This window comes from Crocodylus siamensis, chromosome 3 (assembly GCF_052110815.1).
Source record: "Crocodylus siamensis isolate JL-2025a chromosome 3, ASM5211081v1, whole genome shotgun sequence".
Lineage (NCBI taxonomy): Eukaryota > Metazoa > Chordata > Crocodylia > Crocodylidae > Crocodylus > Crocodylus siamensis.
Window position 1 is genome coordinate 238,225,381 of NC_143397.1, and position 20,051 is coordinate 238,245,431.

General features: G+C 39.5%; 1 protein-coding gene across 4 annotated transcripts in view; it reads left to right on the plus strand.

Moving 5' to 3' along the window:
• The window catches only part of COL14A1 (collagen type XIV alpha 1 chain), a 192,358-nt gene that overhangs the window by 30,291 nt on the left and 142,016 nt on the right, over positions 1 to 20,051 (plus strand). For all 4 annotated transcript variants that reach the window (XM_090040565.1, XM_090040568.1, XM_090040567.1 and 1 more), the window contains 5 exons: positions 15,589 to 15,744; positions 16,471 to 16,590; positions 18,368 to 18,532; positions 18,976 to 19,137; positions 19,557 to 19,714. In XM_090040565.1, the coding sequence (XP_089896691.1) occupies positions 15,589 to 15,744; positions 16,471 to 16,590; positions 18,368 to 18,532; positions 18,976 to 19,137; positions 19,557 to 19,714 (761 nt within the window). The remainder of the gene's footprint in view (positions 1 to 15,588; positions 15,745 to 16,470; positions 16,591 to 18,367; positions 18,533 to 18,975; positions 19,138 to 19,556; positions 19,715 to 20,051) is intronic.

Below are 20,051 nucleotides of genomic sequence, written 5' to 3' on the forward strand. Positions count from 1 at the left end.
GTCCAGCAGTCAACCAGGCTTGGGCTGCCACTGGACTGGGTTTAGCAGCCGTAGGCAGCTGGACACGAGGGGTGCTGTGCATGAGTGCCCCCAGGCTCCTGGCCTGGGCCAGTGCAGGCTTCTGCCTGTCTTGGCCACCCAAACATTGGACGTCAGTTCAGTTTGTTATTAGTTCAAGCTATGCAGCTTAGAAAAACCTCCCTCAGGCATTTTGAGCCATTGTACTTAGCCTGGGTTACATTCCCATTAATGTGTTGGAAACCCTTCCTTTCTTTCCAGATACAGTTCAGAGAATCTTAGTTTCTTTCAACATATCCTGATCTTCCAGCACTTGTACCCCAGCAGATTTTCAGCCAGCTCATTCACAAAGCTCCTTTTCTGTGAAATAAAGGGGGTTAATAATTTTATGCTTCCTTAGCTGTTTTAAAGTGTTACAAACGGTTTTGCACAAGGGATTCTCCAATTGCTTCTCTTGAAACAGGGGTTCATAGGATCTCACCTGCATCCAGTTCTCTTCCAAAAGCTCTTCTGCATGCAGGTATTTGTCGTGACCTGTTTGAACTACAGTAAGATACAAAAAACAGGTTCATCAGTTTATCTCCAGTGCTTTCAACAAGCTGCCTTGACTAGTACCCTAGTTCAATAAAGCACTTAAGTATATTCTTAAATCTTTGGCTTTCCAGGACAGCACTTAAAACACATACCTAACTGCTGTGGAAGAAAAATGTGCTCCAGCAGTGGAAGAGAAACAACTGTTTCATGCTATCTTGAATAGCACTGGTTTACTAAGCTGAGGCTTTACAGTAGTGTAAACAGGGGAAATCTGCCCAACATACTTGACGGGAGTTGCTCCTAAAATGATGAAAAATTACCAGTTTAATAAAATGATATTTAAAACATCTTGTAATAAACTTTACACAGCTCTTTTCTTCCCCAGACCTACTCCAGCCCTTCTGTCAGCTATATCACTGGCTGTTTCAAATGCTTGCCTTGTACCATGCAACTCTTGTCTAAATTTGCTTTTCTTTAGGCAGTAGATGTCAGAGTCTTCAGCCTGTGCTCTAACAAAATCTCCCATGGGCCCTTGTGCAATACATACAGTATTTTTCCCCCTAGTTTCTGTAATGGGTGTATCTGTAGAATCACGCTGCAAATGTGATCCTGTATTTTAGTACATATATAACAGAGCGTTAACTAAATCAGCATCATTCTTTTTGCCCTTATAGCTAATATAGTTGTTTCTCCATAAAGCATGTAATGATCAAGTATTAGGGCAAAATAATGGAGGAGACTAATACAAACTCATTAGCTGTCACTTCCATGCTCTGCCGTTTAAGAACAAATCACTTTTTTAAAATTTCTGCTTCCTGGCTATAACTACTCTGCAAATTTCAGTGTCTCCCTTGCCTATCTTATTATTTTGCCATGAGCAAAACCGGTAGTTGTCCCTGGAAGTTCTGCATACAATTATAGGTGGGATTGGTAGTATCACTATTATTAAGATTGCCAGACACTTCCCATTATAAGCCATTGAAAACAGGCTCTTTAACCTATTGGGTAAAAGTTTTACATGCCAAGTGCCTGCCAAGGTGTTAATTTTTTTTTAAACTTCAGCCAAAAGAGCAAAGCCATTTCTGAGAGTGAGGGTATAGAAATATGGGTGCAGCCTTGTGTACCAAGCCTGGGGTGCTTTGAGCAGTCTGACCCCTGGCATCCTGCCCAGCCTGCGTACCTCTCTCAGACTACCTGGGGCAGTCAGTCCACATAGGAGGGGACATTCTACCACTGCTATCGGTGCTCTCAAGTTATTGTTATCATGAACTCAAGGGGCAGAGGCCTGCACAACATGGGAAAAGTTCTAAATTTGTTGATGCATTGCGGTGTCAGTGTGCTACCTACCTGAAAAATTTGTTTTTTCTTTGCTAAGGGTAGCATATAAATTGCATACATGCATAAAAATATTAGCTGTAATGGTGAGCTAGTATGGTAGATCCTTCCAGATGGATACATTGGCTCTGGCCTGTAGAATATCTCTCACATCTCCTCTTTCCTTTTCCTCCCCTAGAACCTTTCCAGCTCAACATCCCAATTTAGCTCAATAGCTAGAGGGCAGACAGGTGGTGTCATACTGTGGCAGATGTTTCTGCCTGAAGAGTTTCTTAATGTTTAGTGTTTCTTTGTTCTCTCAAGGAGTAGTAATAAAGCATGAGTTGCGAGCAATAATGAGGTGTCTGTCTGTCTGCAGACAGTTACTGAAATATTTCCACCATGTCATCATATTTCAATAGGGTCAAATCAGTTTGGTTGGTGTTTAAAAGGAAAAGACCCTCAGAAATTCAGTTTGCCTCATACAAATCTAACACACATTACTTGCCTGCCTAGTAATTCTTACTGTTTCACTTGTAGCTGTTGGTTTTATGAAGAGAACGCTTTACAAACAAGAAATTTAGCCTCACAGCATCTGTGGTGCATCCCTCTGTGAGAATAATAAGGAATACCTAGAGAAACTTGTTTTATATTTTCATACCTAAATTTGGGTACCTGAATTCAGGCTTCTAAATAAAAGCTATCAGATCCTCCCCCACCTTGCCCTTTTCCACTCCTCCCCACACCTGATATGGCATCAACTCATCTTCCCCCCCGACCCCAAGTCCTAATGTTTTTCATTGATGTCAGTGGTGTGTGCAGGGGTGCTTTATGTTAGAGCTGTATGGGAATGTAATTTCCATTTTAAGGCACATCCTGCAAGTCTGAAAGCTGGTTTAGTTCCAAATTGAAATGACAGGTTGAAAATTCCAACTTCATGTGAAACAAAGGCTGCTTGCACGTGTTAAACCTCTCCCTGCCCTCCCCCCCAGTGGCACTTCAAACTCCATGTGCTCCCATGCTGAGCGCAGCATAAGCCCCAGAAGAGGCAGTGCATTATTTGGACCTGGTTCACCCAATGTCTAGATTGGGTGTTTTAGTTGTGAGGAGGTGGGGTTGCCACTTTTATCTATTCCTGCCCTTTGGGAGGGGGGCTGGACTCGATGATCTTCTGAGGTCCCTTCCAGCCCTAATGTCTATGAAAAAAATCTATGAAAATCTAATAACTGATTAACTCAGTTTTAGATAAAAGTGCCAAAAAGCCCCACTGAAGCACCTGAACTATACAGATGCTGTGGAGTTGGGTCAAAGTAACACACTGCTTCTTCTGGTAAAGCATGTTTTTTTGTTTGTTGTTATTTTTTTAACATCTGCAGGAAGCCAGAATGTTAGCACTAAATGTTAAAATTAGTACAGTTAGTTGTGCTTATGACTCTTTCAATTGTTTTATAATTTTGGGATGAAACATCAAAATTGTTCTTTTCTGAAAATGTTGAGCTATCTAGAATACTTCATGTTGTTGTAGTTGTGGTGGGCTAGAGAATATGCAAAGAACAAATTTAGTAATATCTTTTATTGGAGCAAACATGTATTTGGAAGATATGTAAGACACATTTTACTTTACATAACAGAATTAAACAAGTCGTCATTTTTCTGGTACTTAGCTTAGACCGGGGGTGGCAATTACTTTGGCTGGAAGGCCACTTAACGAATATTGGTGACCTGTCAAAGGTCACACCCATAAAATCTTTTGGAAGATAACATTTTAACAAATTGTAGATAAAAAAAAAAATCACGTAGTATCAATCAAACATCTATAACATATTTTAATTTAACTTCAAATATTTTTTGTCTTGATTTATGGGTTTTGTTTTAGCAGTGTATATAAAGGTGATTGCATAAGAGCTCAAAATAAAGTCTTACTCTTGTATACTGTGTGGGAAAAGTGTGGGGGGCTGCCTTCATGATACATCCCAGAAGCTGGCCAGGAGTGGGGAGAGGAATAGAGGGGTAGGGCACGTGTGCAGCAGGGCTCGTTTGGGTGATGCAAGTGCTGGTGTGGTCCATGTCCCCCAAATACTGCTCAGCTCCCTCCACCTCCAGCAGCTCCTCCTACTTCCCCAGCCCCTGCTGCACTGCTCTGGGCATGGGATGGGCGCTGCAGCCAAGCAGCTACTGCCCCAGCACACAGGGCTCCAGCTCCCAGCTGCCTTCCATGCACTCACCCATTTGCAGGTGGCTGCCTATTGCACTGGGTGGGAGAAGTGGGTGGAAGGGAGCTGGGAGATGAAGCTGGAGCCCTACATACTGCAGCAGGAGCCACCCAACTGCAGCTCCCTGCCTCCCCCTGAGAGCAGTGTGGCAGGGCCTGGAGAAGGAGGAACCAAGCAGCACCTGGGCAGCTGCAGCAGCATCAGGAGAGACCCCTCCAGAAAGCTGTGCACATGGGCCAGGGCTGGGGCAGCAGACACAGGTGGGAGCATGGCACAGGCTGTTCCAAGTGGGAGTGAGTGGGATTCATCCCCATATGGAGTACTGTGGGCATTGGTGACACATAGGGAAGGCATGGGGGGGCATGTGCCCCACCTGAGAGCACTAGTGCCCCCCATGACAGCAAGTGTTCCAGGTGATATGGGTGCATGGAGAGAGCTAGTGCCCCCCCTGAAATTGGCTCTGCCGGTGGCATGTTAGTGGTGGAAGTGCCAGCTCTTCTGCCGCCACTATGCCGCATGTGGAACTGTAAGATACCCCCACCCCTCCCAGTTGCCAGCTGACTGCTGGGGGACCTCCCTTCCATGGGTATGCCCTGCTGGTGCCCCCCCCAGACTCAGGAGGCACTCATGACTGTGAAGAAGCCATGAGCTGGTTCCAGTCAATTGATGGGTGCCTGCTCATGGGCCAGATCCAATCATCTAGCAGGCTATATCCAGCCCATGGGTCTGTATTTGCCCACCCCTGGCTTAGACTGTGTTTACTTCTTTCCCCAACCTAAGGAAGGGCTTTTTGCAGCTGAAAGTTTCTGTAACATCTCTCCCAATTATATAGTTATCTAATAAAAGATTTACAAACCAGCCTTGCCAAATGCTTCATGCTGATTTCTTTACCCCTGTGTAATTTTAATAAAATTACAATATTTTGTTTAAAAGATGTTGTTTGACTTTTGGCAAAATGCCATTTTGTGATGGGGAAAAACTCCATCAAAAGAAAATTCAACCAGCTTTACCTAATGTCCAACATAATCTCCATAGGTATGTGTTGCCAATCTTTCTATTCCCTGGGCCTGTCTACATGTGCAGTTAATGCAAAGTAATAATCTCTGGCGCATATTGCACCAGTGTTTATTGCTCCTGGGCACACATGTAAATGCATGTCTTTAATTCAGATGATAACCCTAGCCAATTTAACCAATTTAAAACTCACTTTCCAGAGTAAAATGCTAATATTGCCTTTTCAGACTTAAAATATGCCATACACACTAGTGGTGTTGTATAGGACTTTTCCATAAAATGCTACAACAGTAAAATTAACAGGGTCCTAGAGAGACTACACAAATTTAGAGAATTTAATAGAGAAGGATGTTCCTTCTTCAAAATTAACTTAATCACCCTATTGAATTCTACAGTAGGGACATAATTCTTTTTAATTTTATAAGTTAGTTGAAAAAAAATCATTATATATGTAATTCTGTAGAACTTTTCTCTGAGAGAGATTTTTAAATACAGAACCTTATTCAAATAGGTTCAGAGATAAGATTTGTCTTCTGCTTTTTAAAACAGTTGGAAAGACCACAGGCAAGGAGTAGTTGTGAATGGCATTGAAGCGGGAAATGCCTAGTAAAGTACTCCCAAGATTAATGGCAGCTGTGGTGTGTTTTAGTGCTTTCATTAATTTTTTGGGAAATAATATGATGTCACACAGCTGGGCTGTCTACGTGCAATTTGCATCAGTTCAGAAATGTTGGATCAGAAAATGCTGTTGGCAAGAGTGAGATCAGAGAAAGAATACTGTTCTCCACACTGTTCAGTAGCTTGTAAAGGATCAGGGGGCAGGCAGAGAGTCTCAGTTCCATGTTTGTCCAGCACCTACCACCACAATTGACTTTTATATTCTACCACAATATAAAAAAATAAGGCTGCATGTTTCTTCTTTCTTTAACAACTAAATAAGGAACAGCCATCAAAGTCAGTCCTGTGCAAGAAGGATTTTTTTTGTGGTGCCCACTGTAGAATTAATAGGACTGAAATGAAGCAAATTTGCACTGAACAGAAGAAACACTGTTCTGAACTACTGACAACAAATTTCTTGGTGAGGTAGGTGACTTCAGAGGTACAACATTTGGGGATAAGTACCAAATGCAGTAAACCAGGGTTTACAACCTATGTCCCATGGACAGCATCTGGCCCACAAAGAGATTTTTATCCATCCTGCCAGGCACACCAAAAAAAGGTTAATAGTCATGAAAGTTTATATATCTGGACAGTGCCCACCAGCACTAAGCATTACTTGTAGAATAAAAGTTTTAGAACTCAGTGGTATACCCTTGCCTAGATTTTCTGGGTGTTGTTTTCTCCTTACACATGACTGATAATGCCCTAAATTGCTTGGGACTTGCCTGCTGGAAAGTGCCTTTGTCTACTTCACCACAACCCTGGTTGTATGAGGAACCCCGGTCATGCCCATACAAGCAATATGTTTGATTATGCCTAATCCCAGTTCCTGCTCCTTTTAAAAAAACTGGAAATCCCTGTACGTGATGTATGCCAAGTCTCTGCTAAATCCTTTGTATCTCTGTCCCTGTCTTCTGCTCTTTCTCTACTTGCATCTCTAGACTGTAAGTCCTAGGGACAATGATGGTCTCTCTTTCTGTGTTTACACAGTGCCCAGTCTGAATTACCACAGGTGCTTTTGTGTGCTGCCATAATAAAATGATAAGAAGAGTAAGCTGCTGACAGGAGCTATTTGCTGTGATTGCATTGTTCCCTGCTATCAGCCTGTTGGGAATTTAGTGGGACTTCAAGAAAAACTATTTCTGATCTGGCTTGCAGTCCCTTTACTGTCATGATTTAGAAGAACTTTGCAAATGCTCCTGTGACAAACTGCACCTGGTTTTCAGAAGTGTCGATTCAGATGATTGACCCCAAATGACTCCACCCTCTCTGTAGCTCAGACACGTGGTGAAATCCTATTTCCAAAACTCTTATTTATTTCAAAGGGACCAGACTGTCTCCCATGATTTGCTAACCAAAAATTATGGCTCCCCAAAAAAATGACATTTCTGAAAATATGGCAGCATACATGCAGATGATGAATTAAACGATAAAAATATCTATTAAATGTATCTTTAATGTAATTTAGGGCCCTGTATTTAAAAATATGTTCCTTCTAATGAATGATATTATGCCACCAATTTTTCTGGACAACTCCCCATTGATTTCCATTGGAAAATGGTGGTAAAACAAGGACCATATTTCTTCTATTAGTTTATTGCAGTATTAAAAACATGAGAATATTTTGAATTGGTATCTAGGATTAAACTAATCAGGGATGCACTGACAGAATTGGCTAGCACTATAGAATGTTAATTGAGTTGCATGTCTAATTTTCTGCCCAGTGTGATGGTGTTGTACTCCCCTCTAACTTGAAGAGTAGTTTAAGCCTCAGGACAGCTTGTTTATTCACAGTGTAATGCACTCAGATACCGTACCAAAGAGTGAAGGAGTTTCTCAAGTTTGCCTGAGAAGGATTTTTCTCAATTTTCATGCATTTCTAAGTGGGGGGATGTTAAATATAAATGATGCTGGCAAATTATGCATAATTGGTCACCATACTGTGTTGCAAGTTCTGGAATGACATGAGCAAAGCTCCCTTTTCTATACTTTTCTGCTACATGAAAGCACTGTAAGGTGGATTGGTTGGTTCATCATACTCCATAAGTGGTCATCAACAGCCCAATGTCTAGTTTGGAGGAGATATCAAGTGGGGTTACCTAGGTGGCTGTCCTGGGTCTGTTACTGTCTAGGGATTTGGACAATGTGATTGAGTGCATGATGAGCAAATTTCCAGACAATGCCAAATTAGGTGGAGTTACAAATACTCTGGAGGGTAGGAGTAGGACCAGGAATGACCTGAATAGACTGGAGAAATGGTCCATAATCAAACAGTCAATGAATCAGTCAACAAAGACAAGTGCAAAGTCCTGCATGTTGGATGGAAAAACTGTACGTACAAATACGGACTGGGGAATAACTGCAGTACTACAGGGAAGGACCCATGGGTTACAGTGGCCCATGGGCTAAATATGGGCCAACAGTGGGATTTTGTTGCAAAAAAAGCTGACAGCATTCAGGGTTATATTATCAGGAGCATTACTTGTTAATCATGGGAAGTATTTCTTCTGCTCTATTTAGCACTGATTGAAGCCTCACCTAGAGCACTGTGTCCAGTTTTGGACTCCACACTTTAAGAAGGATGTGGATAGTTTAGAAAGAGTCCACTGCAGTGCAGAAATAATTGATTGGGGCGGGGAGGCATGACTTATGACTAAAGACTGAAAGAATGTGGTTTATTTATCCTGGAAAAGAGAAGACTGAGGGAGGATTTGATAACAGACTTTGAATACCTGAAGGACAATTATAGAGAGCTTTTCTCCATGGGCTTTCCTCAATGGCTGTAGGGGACAGGGCTAAGGACAATGGCCTCAAGCTGCAGCAGTGGAAATTTAAGATGGAGGTTAGGAGGAACTGTCTCATGATGAAGGTGGTCAAGCAGTAGAACAGGCTACCTTGAGAAATTGAAATCTCCATCTTTGAACATTTTCCAGAGGAGATGAGGCAAATGCTTGAGATGGCTTGGTCTGGGAGGGAGGATCCAGCCTTGAGCAAGGGACTGGACTAGGTCTTGTGAGGTCCCTTCTATTCCTACTTCCATATGATCCTGTATTGAAAGCCAAATCGTAATAAGTCAACTGATTAACCTTCTTCAGTTTCAGCAGCAGGGAAGATGAAGGGAGAATATTTTATGTTTGTACAAATTAGAGTGTCAGTGGAGTGTGAGGTATGAATTTGTAGCAACACAAATTAACTAAATTGCCCCAACTTTGACCCACAATGAAACAGGGTTAAGGATGGGACAGTTGCACTGCAGTTGCATCACTATGGTCTCATGCACAGGTAGTAGTTATCATGTAAGAGCTGCTGTGTGTTTCTGAGCAACAGCAACTTTCCCTCCCCTTTTGTGAAGCTTCTGCAAATGTATCTTTGTCTGTTCTCTACTCTGGTTAATATTGATTCTGAGAGCTCTTTTATCATCCGTTTGTACTTTAAGTATAAGTCGTTTATATTTCATACCACACACTGTAAAGCTGCTATTCAACTGAAATGAATCCATATGTTTCAGAAATTTTACTTTAAGTTATGTCAAGCATGTTTATTGCCAACAATTCTTTAGGATGATAGGAAAGTATCCTAATATTCTGTAAGCTAAATAAATCTTCATGGTTTTAAAAATACAGTTATTATTCATCTTGACTGGCTTCTTAATACACTCTTTTTTTTTAAGAAAAATGTTTTTAAAATAATTGCTGTGTGTCTGACATTTCCCCCCAAATGACCAGTTTGTCATTAAAAATATTAGCTCAAGTTTTCAGGTTTTTGAATCAACTATCATTGAAAACTTGGAAGCTAACACAGTCTGTGAAATAACCAATGTGTTTTGATACTAGACTTTTTTGTGTGTGTGGCTCAAATAGGATATTTTATAACACCTTTTTGGTGGAATTCTGGAAGATCAAAATCTAAACAACCATAGTATTTAGCATTCATTAAATGGTGTGTTTGTTAGGTACAGGGATGTTAAGAAGAAGAATGCATATATAACAAATACAATAAATCTTAATATGCAGGTTCCCCAGAGACAGCTAATTTGTATGCATCTCTGCATTTGGTTAAAGTGGTTTTCTGGGATAGAGAGCCAGATGCCTGGCAAACAGTTGGCTGCTTTTTCTCCTACATAGTTGGTATGAACTGCACTTGTTGAGCTGGTCTTGCAATATGATGTAATTCCAATGTCCTAGTCCTTAAAAAAAGTTTGGAGTTAGTTTGATGAAGGCCAGACATTTGTTGTGCATCTGGTTGATCTATGCCTTCATATATGGGCTGTTTCATGTGATCTCTCGAATAATGTTAACACCAGAATACTGCTATAATAGCAATATCAGCATGCCTGGTTAGTGGGTTGCTGAATTTTTGCAACTGGAAGCTACTTAGGAATCCAAATCTTTTCTGTTTTTCCTACCTCCTAGTTAAATAGTGTACTGGTGTTTATTACATGTAACCCTGTCTCTTTCCCCAGTATAAGGTTTAATACTTCTTCATCCATCATGTTATCTAGTAGTCCATGCATCATCATCACTCTATTCCCATTCTCCACTTCACTCCTGTCATCAAGCATCTTCGCTTTTGTGCTTTGTTATCCTATGAAGTAATCAGTCTTGCTGATTTCCATTTGTATTGTATGATAAATGCCCTTTACTTGAACTTTCTGTCTGTCCCCTTCCACATATATTATAGGAATTTTCTTCTGTGACAAGAATAATAAAGGAAATGACCTACTGATGCCTCAGAAAGAATTATAACCTGAACTTCTACTATCAGGAGAACTGTGTATGTTGGCTCTTTACAAAAGGAGCTACATTTCATACCAGAGGGAGGTCAAGCACCAAATGAATTACTGTAGTCTGTTGTAACTGTTGTCTTTATGCAGATCAGACCACTCCTCCCAATGTGTGGCCACCTCCTACACATAGAGACCAATATCTGTATGTTAAATACTTCCTCTTCCTAATCTTTGACCCCAAAACCTCAGGGAATAACAATGTTGCCAACCTAAGGAGGTAAAAAATCATGATTTTTTTGGTCTAAGAAAGTAATTTTTTTTAACAGAGAGTTTTCCTCTAGTTCCTACTTCTTATTCACTCCCACCACATTTCAAAGGGCCGGGTGTATCCATGCATACTGACATATTCCCTGGTGTACCTGCTTCCCACTAATCCCCCAGTGCTGTCCAGAGCCTCCCTGCAATACTGTTTCCTAACCATCCCCCACAGGCTAATTTCTCTTCCTGCCCACTTTCAAAGGCAGATCCCAAGAGCCCACCATATCCCGATTCCTCTGGTACATTTGAGCCGCTCCCCTGGACCTCAGCTTTTATTAACATTCTTTTGCAGATTTAACTATGGGCGAAGTTGCTCTTGGCAAGGTCTGGAAAGGCTGTTGGCAGTGCTGCAACTTTTGTGCACTAGTACTGTAGATGGCATTTGTGTCTGTCTGGAGAGCAAGCAGCCCTTAGCAGTCAAATGGGGAATCTACACTCAGCCTATGGAAAATTACCAAGCAGGCAAGAGCCTTCAAGAAGTCTGGAATTCCTAACTTGGTGATGATATTGTTAGTGTTGGCAACATAAATGGGCTTTGTGCTGGTTTCTACCCTGAAAACCCTGTTATGCAATATTACTACGTTAGCATCATCAAGCTGGGCCTAATGAAGCCAGCCTGTTTTTGTGACTTCATATAGGACGTGATTAAAGTACTCCTTCCTCTGGGTTCAGCTTGGCTGACAGAAGACATGCTGTTATCTGGTCACTTGTGGGTACAATTTTAATAAGGCATTTACGGTCTTCTTCATGCAGACACACAAAAACTAGCATAAACTGAAAGACTGGAAGCAGCTGTTGGTGCAGACTACAATACAGTATCTGACTGCTCCCTTTCCTGTAGGGTGTCTGCAGTTTTGCTGCATTCTCCAATCTTCCATGAATTCTAAATCTTCCTTTTCTTGGTTTTTACCTTTCCCATGTGAAAATGCAGCAGTCTCAATGGAAATCATTGTGCTGTGTATAGAGTAGGAATCATCTTACCAGAACAGACAAAAGGTTTGTCTTGTCCAATACGCTATCTTTTCAAATTGGTATATGCCATCTGCTTCAGAAGAAGGAGAAAAGGTTTTCTAAATAAATGGGTAAAACAGAGCAATCCTACTACCCATTTTAGACTACTGAAGTCTGCAGTGTAACAGTTTGATTAAAGCACAAGAGTTCCAGAACCATTTTACATCAAATTATTGAGGTTTTTGAGAGCTAGGCAAATGTACTGGAGAAACGTTCCTATTATAGTTAAGTTAGGATACAATGAAGCCTTAGAGTTGTCCAGAAACATCTGTATTAGACTGTTGTGATCAATAATCATTTCTTATTGTTGTACAAAAAGATTAGTGAAAAATTCAAAGGCTAAAACTCGTGATGAAAATGTATCAACCTGAGAGAGACAATAAATGTATTTGCAGCACACAATAGCATTATAAACTACTAGAATGATATAAGCTAGGGTTTGTATTCCTATCAAATTGTAAAGATTGCTGTGATGCATTATACTGCTTAATATCTCACTATTGTTTGTTCCATTTTTAGGGAACTTTCTACAATTTCTGTTAAGTTCAACTGGAGAAAACATAAGCAAATAGTATACAGAAGTTAAAAAAAAAAACCTATATGTTTTATGCAGAAAAGCTTCCAACAACTGCATCTCCTCTATGAAGAATGAACCATATTTTCACTTTAACTTGTCTTGGATCAAATAACAAATGCTGTTTGTTTCAATTGAATTGAATGGTACAACTATTTGCACTAATCTGTGATGACATAGAAATAAAATATTGAAAGGAAAACGGTTATTTGTTTTCTTTACTCTTTGGTTTTTGCTGCTGCAAATAGATTTTCTTAACCCAATGGATGGACTCTTTTTTTACAAAGTAATAACTAAGAGGGCACTCTTACAAGTGCTCCCAGGGTGGGGAGTGGCGCTTTAATTAGAGCAGCTCTTCAAGCCACTCTAATTAAAGTGCTGCTGCATCTCTTGTATCAGTGTCCCTGTGCTTAAAAATAGTGGCAAGGGCATTTGAACTAAAGCTTGTTCAACGAACTTTAGTTTAAATGCCCCTGCTGCAATTTTTAACTGTGGGGACACTGATACACTAGATGCAGGAAGCTGCTGAAGCGCAGCAATTGCCACGCTCCAGCAGACTTGATTAATTGAGTCTGCTCTGACATGCTGGAATTCCAGCGCATCGGAGCAGCCGTGGTGGTCATGTATAGGTGCCCTAAAAGAGCAAAAAAAAGCCTTAAAGGAAAAGTTTGTTATGAAACAAATATGAAACCAATTGAGTTTCAGGGTTAGCACAAGTTTTTAAAGTGGTGATAGGTAATTTAGCCATGCAAATACTACCCTCCTTGGATTATGGAGCTAAATCTCTATGGACCCCAACGAAAATTTGCATTTGGGTTATAGTGAATCTGCTCAAACCAAGGGGCTTTACTGTTGTACTGACTTGTGTTAAGTAACCTGTTGCTCAGTTGCTAAGGGGACAGAACTGTACCTTACGCTAGGGACAAGGCAAATATTGTGAATTAATCTATAGGAACCACAGATGGCAAATATATTTGTGTCTACATCTTGCTGTGGTAGGTAACAGCTGCAATTAAATAATGAGAAGGTAAATCCTAACTGCCTTGAAGTCAGTGAAAAAGTTGTCAGTTATTTCAATGGTGGCAGGATGGGACCTTTGTTTAGAGAAATCTTCCAATTCAAGCTTCCCTTTCTGACCCTTACTAAAAGTTTTTTCTGGTGTTTATGAACTAAAATTTGTCATTGGTTTGAAGAACATTGTCTTGTATGGTAAATGAAATATGATCTTTGCTTCATATACAAGTGCAATTTTTGTTTCCTCTTTATAGCATATAGGAAAAGCATCTGGATCATTGTAAGACTGTGGATGCATCTACACAAGATGTTTACTGCGGAGATGCCTAATTAGTTCTGCAGTAAAATCTCAGCATCTACATGTGCAGCTCTATTAGGCCACAATAAACTAATTAACTCTGCCATAGGTTAGTATTTGTGAACGCAAGTACTATCCTACAGAGGTATTATTTAGTGTGCAGTAATGTACATGTAGCTGCTGATGGGGCTGGCTGAGGCACAAAGGTGCTTCATTGTAGGGACTGCCTGCCAGCTAGCCCCTCCATGTAGTACCCTTGTGTCTCAGCTAGCCCCTCTGTAACACATTGAGTTGGATCGGAGCAGCCCTGGGCTGGCAAGCTAACCCCCTGCAGCTGGAGCTGCTCTGACCCAGCTCAACGTGCTGAGGTCCTAGGGGCTGCAGTCCTGGGCCCATCAACAGCTACACTGGAGTTTATTGCATCACATTAATTTCACATATTGATGCAGCTCATTAACAAAATATAATAATGTTATGGTTTAGTTTTGTCATTCACTATGATTGTCAAATCTGAAACAAAGGCTATGACTAAATCTGTGCTGTTAACCTGGTATGCAACTCTATCTACCCTCATAATGTTCTTCTGCACATTGAATATATTTAGCGCTAAGATACTCTTTTTATTATTTGTAGAGTGGTAAGATTTTAAGCTAGTGACTTCATGCTTCTTTTATCTTTCAGTGTGGCAAGGGCACAACATGTTGGACCTTCTCAGTCTTCTTTCATTAAATCTCCTTTGTCAGAGCTTTGTTTGCAGAACCTGTCCCTTGTTTGACCTGCTTATTTTGACACTCCTATCCCCAGCTCTTGACTGCTCTGGGCTCAGACTCTTTCTGTACTATGTCCAGTGATGCGTGAATGACCTTTTATGATCTATAGTTCACATAGTAGTTTCTGGGGAAAATTTGTTGATGAAACAAATTAATCTATTGTCTGTTGGACCACGTGGAAAATTAATATCACTATCCACTTATCTCTTCTCCTCAGTGCAAAAACACACATTTTTGTCTCATAATACGTGATGACTGTCTTCTGCATTTGACTTGCTTCTTTTCAACATTTCCCCATCTAGCTTGTTCCCTACTGAATGCTGTGAGAAGTTTGCCAGCTTGATACTCTCAAGCAGAAAACCAATAATTCATTGCTCTGATAGATATCCAATTCTCCCTCGATGTGCTGGCTTAGCAGCTCTTCTTTTCCCTTCTCTTCTCCTTACTGTTCATGCAAACTATCAGTATTCTTGATTTACCTAATCAGGCATCCTTTATGACTCTGAGTCCAGGTTGAGTCTAAACCTCCCTCACATTTCCGCTGCCCTTTTCCACTTTCTCGCCTTCCTCCAATTTCTCCCTAATTTAAACAAGGCTACAAGAATATTAATTCATGTTTCTGCTAATCCTGAGGTCCCACTTTTTGTTGCTCCATTTTTGTATGTTGCTTTGTCTTTCTAACAGGATTAGAGGCCCTGGGACTACATCCTCTGCTGGTTCGAACTAACATAGGTCTCTTGGGTTTGTTAGAGCATGTCCTCTGGGATGAAATGAGAATCTGACTGCTTGTCCAGCTGTTTTAGAACTGTACCTGTCATTTACCCCTAATGGGATCAGCCACACTTCATCCTTAGAAGCTTTAAAGCTGTCTACTTTATGTTCTATTTTAATTTAGGCTCTAAATATTTCTCTTCAATGACCACCCCTCCAAATTTGTTTCATGCTTGGAGCTAAAATAGGTTGACGGTGCCCCTTCAGTGTTTTTGCTCACCACAAAAAAATGATGGTTTCTAGAAGACTGTTTTATCTTTTACATTTTACACTTGGATGGAGAGAAGCATGTTTTATCTGCTATATATTATTTGTTGAACAAAACCTGTTATTTTCCATTTTATGGTTTACAGAGAGTCAGTTTACCTGTAAAACTCCAGCAATTGCAGACATTGTGATCCTTGTCGATGGTTCGTGGAGTATTGGCAGATTCAATTTCAGACTTGTTCGGTTGTTTCTGGAAAACCTGGTTGCTGCTTTCAATGTGGGTTCTGAGAAAACAAGAATAGGTGAGGTTTACCTAGAAAAAAAATTAATATTTCAATCTTTAGTAGAATTTTTTTAAAAGCCTTAACTTTTCAAGACAGTAAATAACTTAACACCTATTTATTTATACAATTAGCATCTTCTTTGTCATTAATAAAAACATATGCTACACATGGAACTCCTATTAAAATCAAAGGAAATAATGTGCATGCAATGCTTATAGGATTATATAGGATTTTCCTCAGCATGCACTATATTCATCATAGTCAGGGTCTAATCCAATGTCAGCTGAAATCAATGGAAAGACTCTCATTGACTTCAGTCAGCATTGTATCAGGGCTCTTAAAGTGTAATTTTGAAATTAAAGACATGCCAACATGTAGTGGTTTCTGTCACTAGCTTGATAATTTGTTTTATTACTTACAATTTAGGTGGTTCAAAGGGGCATTTAATAAAATTGCACTGTCATAAAATTGCTTTTTCATAAAATGAGTTCTTGGAATCCTGCTTAAGCTTGGAAAAAGTGTGTTACGCTTTCTTTAAATTCTTTAACACTTGAAAGAAAAGCCTAAGAAAATAAATATTGGACTTGGCACTAAGAATGACTTTGGAGGTAATAAATTATTCTTTAAAGACTTCAAAGGAGCCTTATGGTAGCAGAGTTTTGATAGCCTGGTATGTATAGCATATATAATATATACACTTGAAACCATAAATCAAATGAAATGCATTAATTTCTCATTCGCTAGGTCTTGCGCAATACAGTGGTGACCCCCGAATTGAATGGCATCTGAATACCTACCGGACAAAGGAGGCTGTCTTGGATGCAGTCCGTAATCTGCCCTATAAAGGAGGCAATACATTAACAGGTACAGCAGGTATTTTTGCATTAGCCACATGTCCAAATATACACCTCGCTGCATAACAAAACATCAGTATGTTAAGTTTCGAGGGTGAGACTGCTGTTTGTTTTTGTATTTTCCTTAGGGCTTGATCTCATGTCACTGGAGTCTGTGGGAGTCTTCCCAACTGCTCCAGAGGGCTTTGAAACAGGTTGCGAATTGGAAAATCTGTGTACATGATCTACTTATGCCTCAACTAAAAGCAAAGGAAGTTGACTTTTACATGCTGGAAAGAGGCTACAGCAGCAAAAGCCATTCACATGGTTCATACACAAAGCCTCATTCAGTAGCTGAAAGAAAGTGTGTTGTTTTAATATCTGAATAGTGGCAGTGGCAAATTTCCAAACAGTCACCAAGGGGGTTTTAGACTCCCATTAACTTTAGTGGTAGTCATGGACCTGAAGATCTGCATGACATGTTGAAAATTTATTGATGAGTAATTGTCAGAGTCTTGTCAGCAAAGTAAAGGAACCTGTAGCATTGGGGAAGCACTTAATAGTCCTGGCACTCGCTTGGAGGACAACAGACTGAAAAAACTGGGAAGGGTTTCAAGGAAATTATTGCCAAATTATTTTTTTTCAGAAATAAGTAATTCTCCCATTTCTCTTTCACCAGCCATTATTTTGGTAGAAGGAATAATTGTGGCTGCTCTAGGAACAGAAAGAATAGACTGGGATACAATAAATGATAGAAAATTCAAAAGCAAGTAAATCAAAATGGCTAATAAATTTGATTAGTAGAGATTAATTTGAAACTTTTGGCCAACCTCTCTTTATATGGCGTTAACATCACTTCCAAATTAGGATCCCAAAATCAACAGTAATTAATGTTAAATTCTCTCTTTGCTTAATGTAAACTTTTTCTCAGTGCAGGAGTATAAAAAAAGCTTTAAAATAAGACTATTTGAATTTTTTTGGAGCTCTTATGTAATCTAAGGATCCATGGGATGGCTCTGGGTGGCCTTATGTACAGAGGTGAATTTAATTGTGAAAACTGAGCAGTCTCATCTCCCAGAGATTTCAGTGATACATGAGAGCACTCAAAGCTCCTTAAGATCTGTACCAGTGGAACTAGAATTACCTTTCCCATGGTTTTTCTCAGCCTGAAATTAGCATGCTAATTTTTTATTTGAGCCATGCCTGCTGACAAATCAGCAGTTTATTTTCAGAAATATTGTCTGGAATCTTAACTGGCAGTTCAAAGATGTGTGCACAACAGGAGCTGTATTTTAAATGTTAAGCATAGTATTTAGGCCCCTTGCTAAATTTTCTAGGAAATGATTCCCTCTAACTTCCCTCATTGCATTAATCTTATGAAACCATGAGTGGTCCAATTTGGATTTAAGCAAATTTCTATTCTCCATTAAAATAGTTATATGTATTGAAAGGCTGTTGAGGCCTGAATCCACACACAGAGATCCTTGTTCCTTTAACTTGGTCTCTTTGCTTGAATCTTAAGTAAATTTTTACTTGATTTTATTTAAGTATCCAACAAAGTAGGCCATAGCCTAATGAAAGCTCATGCCTCTTTGAATGAGTGATATTGTAAGGTGTCACAGTGCCCTAACTTTTACCTAACTTCATGAGTAAGTACCTCTCTCAGTTTATAAGTTATCCTTCAATAGATGTGTTGGCCTTCTTTAATTGAGTAGGAGTAAAATTAGTAAAATTACTAGATCCCATTACAACATAATAGAGGGTTTTATTAATTAAAGTATTTTTTTTACTGCTTCCCTTTTCTTAAGGTCTTGCCTTAACTTACATTTTGGAGAACAGCTTTAAGCCTGAGGCAGGTGCAAGGCCAGGGGTGTCCAAAATTGGTATATTGATCACAGATGGAAAGTCTCAAGATGATGTTATTCCACCTGCTAAAAATCTACGTGATGCTGGTATTGAACTATTTGCTATTGGTATGTATTCTTCCTTATCTGTTACATTGTATTGCATTACAGTGTATTGTATTTATAGGTCTAAATCTTGTGTCTCTCATGTTTGTATATTGTGCTTGTATGTGTCCTATCACACTCCTGAATGTATTGGACACTGTTAAAGATACTTTGGAAAGATTAACTGTATTTTCTCTATCCTGTGACTGACTGATAATGTTACTAGTATTTTAGTAGAATAATAAATACATCGTCAAAATACTAGAGTAATGTCTATAACATCTGTAGCATTGGATATCTACCATTCTGTTTAATTAAAAGTACCTGCAAGTAAAATCACGACTGAAGACCTAATTCAAAACATATTTAGGTCAATGGAAAAACTCTCAGACTTCAGTAAAACTTGATTACTTTTGAATACTGCTGTATTTTGTAAATGTTTTTCTGTTTTTCTTTTCCAATGTAAGGTGTGAAGAATGCAGATGTAAATGAACTAAAAGAGATTGCCTCTGAACCTGACAGTACTCATGTCTACAATGTTGCTGATTTTAACTTCATGCATACCATTGTAGAAAGTCTTACAAGAACTGTGTGTTCAAGAGTGGAGGAACAGGAGAAGGAAATCAAAGGTAGATAAGAAACAAATTGATATAAATTAGAGTTGTTTTAGCAAATTGTGATTTAGAAAATAGGCAACCCTGAACTAGTTGCTGGTATTTTACTCCTGTTGCATGTTTGTTTGCTACAGGGATTCCACATTGTCAGAGATGGTATTTTTCTGGTACACATTTTATATTTGTGCTTTTGATGTTTTACTCAGCACCTTGATAACAACGTGTTGTTCATTATTCTGGTGTCGGATCACATGAAAACATTAAAAAGCGAATTCATTCTGTTGCATCTATCACCAGTTGACAGATGAAAAGAACCTGGGCAATCAAAGATGAATTATAGCAGCAGCAGATAGTTTCTAACAATGAGAGATCCTTGGCATCTCAACAAACAGTTGTTCAGCAAGGAAAAATATCATTTATTTTTATTGTTTCAGCCCTAGGAACATCTGTTACCACACTTGGAGCTCCTACAGAGTTGGCCACATCTGAGCTAACAGCCAGAGGATTTCGTGTTAGCTGGACCCATGCACCAGGCAAAGTGGAGAAATACAGAGTTGTGTATTATCCCACAAGAGGAGGACAGCCAGAAGAGGTAATGGAGGGGAAGCATGTGATTTGGATACAAGCCAAATGAATTTACCAGCTATGAATGATAGCACCTGACAGTAGGCCTCATTCTGCTTCCATTTAAATCTGTGATGTAGATCTTCTTGAGGCCCTAAAGTGATTTGTGTTTTTATTTACATATGCTTTACATACTATTTTATTTACATGTTTTTACGTATTTATTTGCATGTCCATTCTCCATTTATACATTTGTAATGTTATTCCAAGGGGTACCAAACCAAAAATGGCAAAGGGGATTATTAGTAAAGTTCTCAACTTGACTAATAACATAACTCACAAAAGACAACATTGGGAGCAAAGCT